This window comes from Etheostoma spectabile, chromosome 22, assembly GCF_008692095.1.
Source record: "Etheostoma spectabile isolate EspeVRDwgs_2016 chromosome 22, UIUC_Espe_1.0, whole genome shotgun sequence".
Lineage (NCBI taxonomy): Eukaryota > Metazoa > Chordata > Actinopteri > Perciformes > Percidae > Etheostoma > Etheostoma spectabile.
In genome coordinates, this window is record NC_045754.1 from 11,113,172 (window position 1) to 11,123,659 (window position 10,488).

The 10,488-nt window shown below is 41.2% G+C and overlaps 3 protein-coding genes across 3 annotated transcripts in view; 1 reads left to right on the plus strand and 2 right to left on the minus strand.

The window, feature by feature from the left end:
* Window positions 1-1,389, minus strand: part of trpc1 (transient receptor potential cation channel, subfamily C, member 1) — a 14,083-nt gene extending 12,694 nt beyond the window's left edge. The window contains exon 1 of the mRNA XM_032504054.1: window positions 793-1,389. Coding sequence (XP_032359945.1) covers window positions 793-982 — 190 coding nt within the window. The 5' untranslated portion in view covers window positions 983-1,389. The remainder of the gene's footprint in view (window positions 1-792) is intronic.
* A 3,001-nt stretch (window positions 1,390-4,390) lies between these two features.
* On the plus strand, window positions 4,391-6,962 carry chst2b (carbohydrate (N-acetylglucosamine-6-O) sulfotransferase 2b). The gene has a single exon (XM_032504059.1). The coding sequence runs from the start codon at window positions 4,992-4,994 to the stop codon at window positions 6,387-6,389; it is 1,398 nt and encodes a 465-aa protein (XP_032359950.1). The 5' UTR covers window positions 4,391-4,991; the 3' UTR covers window positions 6,390-6,962.
* Window positions 6,963-7,506: 544 nt separating this feature from the next.
* Window positions 7,507-10,488, minus strand: part of LOC116672302 (sodium/hydrogen exchanger 9) — a 63,678-nt gene continuing 60,696 nt past the window's right edge. The window contains exons 15-16 of the mRNA XM_032504055.1: window positions 9,776-9,881; window positions 7,507-9,690 (exon numbers count right to left, since the gene is read on the minus strand). Of these exons, the coding sequence (XP_032359946.1) occupies window positions 9,520-9,690; window positions 9,776-9,881 (277 nt within the window). The 3' untranslated portion in view covers window positions 7,507-9,519. The remainder of the gene's footprint in view (window positions 9,691-9,775; window positions 9,882-10,488) is intronic.

Sequence of the window (10,488 nt, forward strand, 5' to 3'; positions counted from 1 at the left end):
CACACACACACACACACACACACACACACACACACACACACACACACACAGCTTCAGTTATGAGCCAAACACAGACTCCGAGCAGGCTCAGCTCCAGCAGTCCTATTAACCTCAGTCATGTATAAGAATAACATCTCCCTCAAAGGACACCTTCTGTTGCTGAGCCATGTTTGGAGATACTGTATATGGTCACAGTGGCAGTTGTTGGCCTGCACACCTTAAACAACGTCTGCCTGTACAACGTTCTTAACTTATCAATGAAACATTCTCCTCCCATCTGACGAGATGAGAATGCACATGCCTCTTTTCCATTTTACACTTTGAACAGTGTGTAGTCGCCCTTCAGGTTGTCTGCATGAGCTTTCCTTGTTAGGAGCTGTGAAAAGTCAGCAGACCTAGGAGAAAAACTTTCAGAAGAGCAGACGTTCAGCTAAATATATCCTATACCCTGTGGGCACATTTCCACACTGGCAAACATGTAGGCAGCTGTTTGGAGGCATTCACTGGAAAAAATGTGGTAAGTTATGGCTGTACAGTTTGCTGCTTGCTGCACTGACCCTGCTGGAATTCTGTCAAGCTGTTAGTCATCGAATATTTTACCTACAGAGCAAGCTGATATCACACATAACGCTTCAGTAATATTCTAACTAATCAATATCGAAGCCCACAACCAGCAGTCAACTGATTCAAACACTGACATGAGCTTTCTGTGATCTTAAACAGACCATTTTGAGTAGAATAACAATGGATATGGGATTGGGTTTACTTTGGAGGACACAAATAACAACAAACCTTTCTCGCATGCCAGCAGGAAGAGCTTCTCATCCAGCGTAGTTTCCTCTTTCACCTCTCTCACGTCTTTCAAGGCCAGAAATTTATCCGGAGAGGAAGCGTCCGTGCCCTGGTACAGAGCTGCCATTACGACGGAGAGCGAGTACGGCCAAACACTGATGTGCATCCCACTATAGAAACCAGCGACCATTAGCCTACACAAGAAAGCCTGTCATATGGGCAGACATGAGAGGAGTCCTTTAGTTGTTGTTGTATGTCGCAGCGCAGCAGAGACTTTAAAGCGTCGTCGCGATGCTTCACCAATGTCCGATAGTGTTGTTATTGTCGTCGCATCTCTGCTGCTACGTGTGCGCGCTACTGCTGGCTTAAAATATCAGTCAATTTTTTTTTTTTTCTCACGAAATGGATTCAAACTCCGTGTTCATAGATGCAAGTGGCGACTGCTGTCCAACGAAACGACCCGGTCATCTCCCCGCAGTGTGTTTACATGCACCATCTTCTCACATCACAGGCTCCTGGGGATCTTTTTGGTCCTGATGCTGTTGACGAGGCGCCACTGCGCATGTTTTCTCCTCCACCTGCTCGTTCATTTCGCAGGCGCAAAGCCGATGTGCTTCACAATTACGTAACAGGGCGCTTCAATGCTGCTGTGCACTGGTTATCAGACAGATATACTTGTTCAGCGCTCTTTGAAAGCCTATTGTCAAAATACGTTTACAGATACTTGCAAGAAACAGAATTTGTTCTGATTAGATGCAGGCTAGGCTATTCAGTATTTGGATGATGTGTGACTACCATATAGCCTATGTGCTGACAAAATTGAACACTATGATTTGTATGTTTTATTGCATAAACTCTTCAGCATTAGCTATGTACATTAGATATGGCTCAAATACATCGTGAGAAAAAAATGACACATATTGTCTGTGCTGGATTGGGTTGGGTCTGTTAGTGGACAGAGCAGTGATGTGAACATGTCATTACAACTGATGCGTTCGGACATGCATGGGGGGGAATTTACTGCGTGTGGATAATAGAAAGAGAGGAAGACAGATAGTTGGGTCGGTCATTGGTAGACTGGGAGATACACACAGCTGTTCTCCTGGCTTCTGGTCTGGGTTATAACAGACCATTAATCTATGTAAAAAATGACAGAGAAATGAAAAGGCAAAGTAAGGCTATTTGCAACTGTGCAGTTCATAACATTTCAAATTTTTTCCCAGTAAAAAGGTTATTGAGAAAAAATGCCAGAGGGCTGTTGTGAATGTGAATGAAATGGTTTAACATGGGTTACATACAATTTCAATACACTGGGAGTTAAACCATACTTTATCTGTATTGGGGAAAAATTAAGCGATTTTATTCAAATTAACATGGAAAAGAAGATATCAGATAGACCTTTTTCAGAAAAGACATTTTGACTTGTCATAGTAAAATGATACTAATAACATTAACAATGTGTATATATATAATTTTGTAATGTAATAGAAATAGTATAAAAATTCTATCCTATATTATTTAAATGATTTACTCTGTAGTAATGAAGTGTCCTTTTACTATTTATGACTTCTCATCCACCTGAAAAAGCCCACACAGACTAATATAAATCTAGTCTAAGACTTCAGGGAAAAGCTCAGTGCACATATAGAATCAAACTTGGCTCAGCAATTAAAATTTAAAGAGGAGCTGTTAAATGAAATGAGCCTTTTAAAACAAGCTTCTCCCCGCGTCCACTCTATTTCTTATCAATTTCATGTGCAAGAGAGTCCTGAAGTTGCACTTTATTATCCAACAACTCAGCATCCCAGATCGGCCCTAAACTAATCAGACTGAACTTAATTAGAAAGGTAATAAAGAACATTATGTTCAACGTTACGTATAGACTGTCTTTTGGGTGCTAGTTACAGGAATCACACTTTGTGTCACATTTTTCAGTAAGTAATCCCCAACTGAGGAAAACAAAGGAAGATAGAAACAATGTGACGGATGTAGCGTCTAAACAATTAATAGTTTTCATCAATAAATATGTAAATAAAGGCCTATCAGAACAACATTTGTGACTATTTTATAAGATCAAAAAAAGCCAACTACAGAAACTGCTATTCAGTCCATAACATTTTTAGCAGTTGTTCAATAGGCCTACCTGTTAACACAATTGAATATTTACATAAATGATGTATAACGCTTTGATAATATAAAGAATATGTTATGTCAATCCTTTTTTGAACAAAAGAGAGTTTCTTTGTCTTGATTGGAAAGATTAGGCTCCAGCAGAGGGCAGTCTGCACAAAGGTTTAGGATTATGGATGCAAAATAAGTACATTTAGGATAGAAGGATCACTGCACATTTTACAGAGCATAAAGAGCAATTATTCGCTGCATAGTCCAATAATCCGACCTACATCTAAGCTTTTTCAAAAGCACTTACAGCACACACAGCTTTACTTGATCTGTAGCAGATGTCTTAAACAACAAGGCTATACGGTTGTACTTGTGTAGGATCAAACAGACCTATCATAGTTAAATAGTAAAAGAAGATTCTGGTGTTACAAGATATATAAAATAAGGTCAAAATAGAATTGCCAAACCGTAAACTTTAAAATCACTGAATCCTAATTCAGGCCCACATATTTCTCATCAGGGGTCAAAGGGCCCAACCCCTTTCCCTCCATCGTTTGTGCCAGTCATTTGTGCTGGGCTGTAATCCCAAACTAGCAATCCTTTCAGGAAAGATGATTTTCAATCTGCAGAGCATGTGGTTCCCTCTGTTCAAACACATGGCCTTACGGCTTCCCATGACTGGTCAGTTCCTCGGGAACAGCTGTCAGATGTCACATTTCAGCTAATTCCACTTGAGCAGATTGTCAGTCACTGTTGCTGACTGTTCCCAATTCTTTCAATGAAAGTAAAAAAACACAGCAATACTCCTTTAAGCTTGCTGTTTATTATTTTCAATTATTTATTTTTTGACCTTTTATCTCAAACGATATCCTTGTGGTATTCTAACAGGAGCGTATTTTGCTGCAATGTGTGTATGTGTAGTCCTATATTTTTATTAATAATAGGATTTCTTTTTCCTTTAGGGTAGGGAGTTTTTTTTCTCCTTGTAGATCTGGGAAACCCTCTTGAGGCTGTGGTGGGAGGCAACAAATAAGATGCATCTGAAATATTGATTCTTCACTACACTCATCCACTATAAAGAGAACGTACAGTACATATTGGGAATATAAAGACTGGACTCTTATTATAATAACATTTAAAAACAGATGCATTAAAATAAAAAGTCAGCCTGGTAATGGGTGATGGTGTGGCGTTTTTAAGCAAATCCTGCAGGCGACTGCAACGGGTAAAGTGTGCAGCTGCATGTCTTGATAAGAAGGGAGGAGCATGGTTCCAATGGTGCATATAGGGAGGTAACGTTAGGCCTCTCTGAAACATAACAACAGCATCATTCCCCACAGTGCAGTGTACCATTGCTGCGATCTGTGGCAGCCAGAATCGAGTCTGCAGCGAGACAGACGTGCCGCAGGTCCAATGGTGCATCTCGCTGACGCACGACACCACCACGCGGGCCAATATAGTCCCTCTGTGGGCGGGCATTTCTCCATGTATTCTGATTGTATCGGTCCAGTTTGTATTAGTTAGACGAGCAGAGAGGAGAGCAGGAAGAACGAGGGACTCTTTCACCAAACGCAGTGACTGTGGATACTGGCTGTTCACGGCTCCGTTATGGCAGACGCGGAAGGATTTGAGCTGCAGCCGGACGCGCCAAATCGTGACGGTTTTATTGTCTGCGATGCCTGAATCTTAGCAGGCTGCATTATCAAGGATGCATCAGCAGATAACTGCGCAGAGATGCTTCCGCTGAACATGGACAAACGGGGCGTCTGTTACAATGAGGAAGGCTGCTTGCTTTTTGTTTTGAAGACGAGCCACCCACAGAATCTCTGAAACTCTCGCTATGGACAACTTAAACGTTCATCTCATCCATTCCTGTGAAGAACATTGCGCAGTGCAGTGAAAACGGAATATCGTGTTGTGGATTTCGAATTGGCGGCGACTTACCTAATAAGAAGCTGCTAATCAACTGGGTATCAATTCCCAGTAGCCTATAGGCTGTGTACATCCTGCAGTGTGTTGATACACACTCAATGTAATGAGCTTTGTCTAGTGGTGAGAGCCACTCTCCGAGGGTATAGATGAGAGGCAAACAATATCATCAACCACTGAAGTTGACAGCGCCTTGGGAGAAGGATGCTGGCTTTGGGAGGAAGCTTAAAACCTACAGGAATCATACCAAGATAATAGCACAGCCTGGGATCGTGATGAAAGTCCTCCGCAGGAAGAGGATTGTTTTATTTATGGCATACTTCTTACTGCTGGTCCTCACTATGCTAAACTTGGCTAATTATAAATGGACTAAAGAGCCTCAGCAGTGTAACCATCAGATGAGGAGCACCACTTATCAGAGCAGGTCTGATATTCGTTTCCTGTACAGGCCCTCCCTGGCTAAAAAGAGACAGCTCATCTATGTTCTGACCACCTGGAGGTCGGGCTCGTCCTTTTTTGGGGAGCTTTTTAACCAAAATCCTGAAGTGTTCTTCTTGTATGAGCCAATGTGGCACATCTGGCAGAAACTGTACCCGGGGGATGCAGTGTCTTTACAAGGGGCAGCCAGGGACATGCTGAGCTCCTTATACCGCTGTGATCTGTCTGTTTTCCAACTTTACAACAGCCCCGGGGGCAAGAATTTTACCTCCCTTGGACTATTTGGGGCCACCCTCAATAAAGTGGTGTGCTCCTATCCCCTCTGCTCTGCCTACAGGAAAGAGGTGGTGGGGATGGTTGATGATAAGGTATGTAAAAAGTGCCCTCCTCAAAGCCTTAGACTGTTGGAGGAGGAGTGCCTCAAATATAGCACCATAGTCATTAAAGGGGTACGCATTTTGGATGTTAACGTGTTGGCCCCACTCATGGAGGATCCATCCTTGGATTTGAAGGTGATACATCTGGTCAGAGACCCGCGGGCAGTGGCCAACTCTAGGATCAAATCCAGACATGGCCTGATAAGAGAGAATTTACAGGTGGTCCGCAGCAGGGATCCTAAACTTCGCAGGATACCTTTTGTGGATCCTGGTCACAAAGCCAACAAGAAGGATGGCGCAGACTACCACTCCATAGGTGCCATGGAGGTGATCTGTGACCGCACCTCCAGGACTTTGAGGACTGCCTTAAACCCACCCAGTTGGCTGAAGGGGAAGTACATGGCCGTGCGGTACGAGGACCTGGTCGAAAACCCAGTTAAAACCTTGCGGAACATCTACCGCTTTGCCAACCTCACCACCAACCATGACATCGAGTCATTTGCCCTGAATATGACCAGTGGCTCCAGCTCCTCCTCTAAGCCATTCATAGTCTCGTCCAGGAATGCCACACAAGCTGCTAGTGCATGGAGAACAGTGCTCAGCATTCAACAGATCAAACAAGTGGAAGACTACTGTCACCATGCCATGTCTGTTCTGGGGTATGAAAGAGTCAGAACAGCCGGGGAGGCCAAGGACTTGAGCAAATCACTACTGACACACTCCAAACTGTGAAAACGTACTCACCACCAAAGACCTTTTTAATTTAATGTTCATTTTGCATCAAGTACAGTTTCCTCTTATTGTGGAATTAAAGTTTTACTTTAAATCTGTGTTCGAGGAGCTCCACTGGCCACATTTGGAATGTATCATGTTTCTCTCGGTTGTATAGCAGTGGTATTTGAAGGGACCACTTCTTTTCTACTGGAATATTGGATGTGTTTGACAATAGAAGGCCTATGAACAATGACTTAATTAGTAAAGCTGCAACAATGAAAAAAACAACTGTATAATTCATGTATCTTGTTATGACACTTCAAAGTTGCTATTTTGAGGTTATCTTTGAATGTTCAAACCCCTACAAAGACAGTCTTTTCAGTCTCCATACTGTCTGTAAAAGTGAAAATAGCTGTTGACAGAAAAACAAAAAAGAACAACTGTTAAAAAAAAAGAAAATCCTCATTGCTAATGTTTATTTGTAAGATCTGGTTGAAGTAAGAGACAATCAAATTGGTTTGTTGATGTGCCATAGGTAGAGGTGTGATGACTAGGCTACATCAAAACAGCAGTAGTATTATTTCTAGATTTTAAAAAAGGGGGTGTTTTAATTACCTCATAGGATATCATGCACTGTGGACAATGTCATGGATCTGGAGCTGGAAAGTCTGTAAGCAGTCTGTTCTACCATTTCAAATGTTTATGAAAACCGTGACCTGGGAATATTGCATCAAGTAAAGTTCAGTTAAAAAGACAGTTGACGCACCTGTGTTGAAGAAGCTGCACTGCTGTACATGTAGAAATCATGATCAGAAATGAGCATTAGACCAGTGGTTCTCAAAGTCTGGAGCATGAGGCAAGGTTAAAAATTAAAATAAAATCCCAAATCTACTAGATTTAATCAATATTGTAATTACAAAAAAAAACTATATGCTATTAATGAATTTTTAATCACATATTGGTTTCCTAATAATTTTGTTCTTTATATTTATGAAATGTTTCAAGGCATACCTTAGTTCAGTGCATTATGCACCACTGTGCCTTCCCTCACCATTTGAGAACCATTGTGCTGGAATTATGTCACACATTTGTTGCTATTGTCTACATAACTCAAAAGGTGCCCTGTGGAGTTTTGTTTTGCAAACAAATGTTTACATTTATCGTTTCACACCAAAACATATCATGTGTATTCTTGAGGTCTAAGTAATGTGTTGAATAAATTTCCTTCCTCATAACACAATTGCAAAGCTGCATTGTTTACAGCAGTGTTTACGTCCTGTCAGTCTGTCCTTCCCTGCATTTGCTGGTGCATTAATGTGTTTCTTGGTGATTTACTGCCATCTGTAGATCAGTCGATTATTGTGAAACCATTAGCAGAAATGTGTATCCCGTCATCAGCATGCATGTGTGTCCTCAGGCATGAAAACAAAAAAAAAGCGGGGACCCACGCCTAAAAACAATGGTTAACCCTTTACTTGAAGGTAACTACATAGAGTGACATGACACTGTCATGACACATGAACCCTGACCATAACTTGTCATGACAAAACCGAATGACACTTATTAAAAGAAGTGGTATGTCATAAACATTTGACTTGTTTATAATGTTTAGGACACGTTCATGACAGTTTCATGTCACTCTTATGTAGATACCTTCAAGTAAAGTGTAACCAAATAATGCTCTATAATGTTACTAGTGGTCATAAACTCCACAGGGTGCATTTAAGTATTTAGAACATTAGCTTCAATTCTGCGACAACCCAACTTTTAATATCTCAAAGATATAGCTTAAAAAGGGAAATCCACTAATGTTAAATGACTAAAATACAAAGTAAAAAGCTATAATAGTTAAAGGGAAAACCACAACCAAGCTGATTTTCACTGTATTTGATGTGATTAGCTGAGGTTTAGAGATTGCATTTAACCTCAGTAACACAGCTCAGTAACATTTGATTTGCAGTGCTCAAAAAGCCCAAAAATTACACTCAAAAGCTCAACAATAGCTGTCTTTCTTTTTTTAACAATGTTACACAAAGGCTGTAAGCCCTTGTTGTGAGAGGTAACTTCCTCCTGCACAGAGTTAGAGATCCTGTAGCTGGTGGGCGTACTTAAATGAGATAAGAATGAGTTAAGATAATTTGAGCATAAATTGTGTTGTGCTCCAAATGTCAGCAAATCACACCCAAACTGATAAGATCGTACTCGGAATTAGACAAAACAATAAGCTTGTGTTTTTAAGGTGAACTGTTCTTTTAAGATGGAACTAAAAGCTGAGCGTCTGTTTCTGAGGACTCGTGATACTATGTTGTTATCATTCATACGTTTTTTTGCTCAGAACCAAACTGAATATAAACATCAGCGCAAACAACGGACAAAGCATTGCATTTCTTTGCAGCAACTAAGGACTAAAAAAAAGAGGAGCATTCCATTGATGCACCCATGCATTAACAACTTAAAATGAAAAGCCCTCACTCCAAGGAGGGGGGAAGGTAATCAATGTAGTGGAATACATTTTGAATTTGTTAAATGGATTGTAGCAGAAAACAATGCAATAAAAGTTTAATAAGGAGTTTTGGAAGAGAAAAGCAAAATACCATTTCAGCTGATTAAGGAAAATACCATGGGGTTTACACACTGCCAATATTCATGAGAAATTCTTCCGCAACCTCTGAAATTAAGACCTTATGTAACCGAGTAGCACATAGATGCACCACTGGCAAGACTTAACATGTTTTTCTACCATAATTGTTACATTATCACTCTGCTTGCTGCGGAAAAGCACACTGAGCACACACAGGGCAATTTCTACTTCCTGTCAGTTATGTTGAACATTAGGCACTTAAGGCAGGATTCATCATACTATTTCAGGTCTCGAATTCCTTGAAACGGGAGCAAACGAGCTAAGAACATCATCAGCACAGCAACAGAGAGAGCAATGGCCTTTATAATTTCTCCCTGAGCGAGTGTGTCTGTGCATGCATGTCAGCACAAGGGGAGTGCATGACCTTTTGGGAGCCATTGTAACACTGACTCCCGGTCGACTTCTCTCAGATGCCCCGGACAGTGACCCCACTCACTGTGGGAGGTAGGGCTTTAGCCTCAAGCTAGCAGACTCTGATAAACTGGGTTGGGGGTGACTCCTGGAGCTTCAGGCCTCCCTTGCGAGAGCAGGAACAGTGCCAAGTCCCAGGTCTCCCTCCAGCAGGTCTTCTTGGTGCGCGGATACAGAGTCGCCTCCCCCAGATCCAAGCTGGTTCTCTGTTTTCTCCAAGTCAAAGGTGGAGTCATCTGATTCAGTCTCACACAGCTGCTCTTCATCCTGAATGGCAAGTAGCAAATCATAATTGTTAACTTTGATTTCTTTTATTCAATGAATGTTTGTAGTAACACAAGGGAAGTCTTACCTCTTGGACATGGGGGCTACTGAAGAGTCTGGCAAACAGCCCACACCACTGTGGCAGTGAGTCGGTGAGGGGAGGGCCACAATGTGTCAGCACTGGCTTTAGATATCTGCGACTTTGTTAAGGTGTGTTAACAGTATGGTTGTGTCAATGACAGCAAACTGGAGACAGGAATATGGTTGGATTTTAGCCTTTTCCAAATCGGGCCTCAGGCCACCGAGTTCTGTTTTTAATAATTTTAGCAAAACCAAAGCATATCTCACTAGGGGCATATTTAGATTGTATGTGTAAAAAAGCAATTGTAGTGTTTTACAGATGTATTTTAGAGAGTTCACAAAGGTTCAGAAGATCAAGGTGCGACATTAGTTGTTTTATCTTCGCTAAGTATGTTAATTATAGGTAGGACCAAAGGATTTTGAGGGTAGAATTAATGTTAAGCCACAAATGGGAGGGCGGGAGTGCAAATCAGCACAAAGACTTTGTTTGAAAGCATTGGTTGAAGTAAATTAAATCTTTTTTTTCTGCTTTGTAGTTGTCTTAAGAAAAAAAAACTGCAATGAAAATAAAAAAAGGGTCAGTCTTGCACGTGATTAAAACCAGAGGAAAGGTTGGAAGTCATTTATAAATGTGTTGATTTAAAGCGTAACTCTTGCCAAAATGCAACCTAAGGTCTTGTTGTGAATGTTCTCGAGTCAAACTTTTGTTTAAAAGCATAT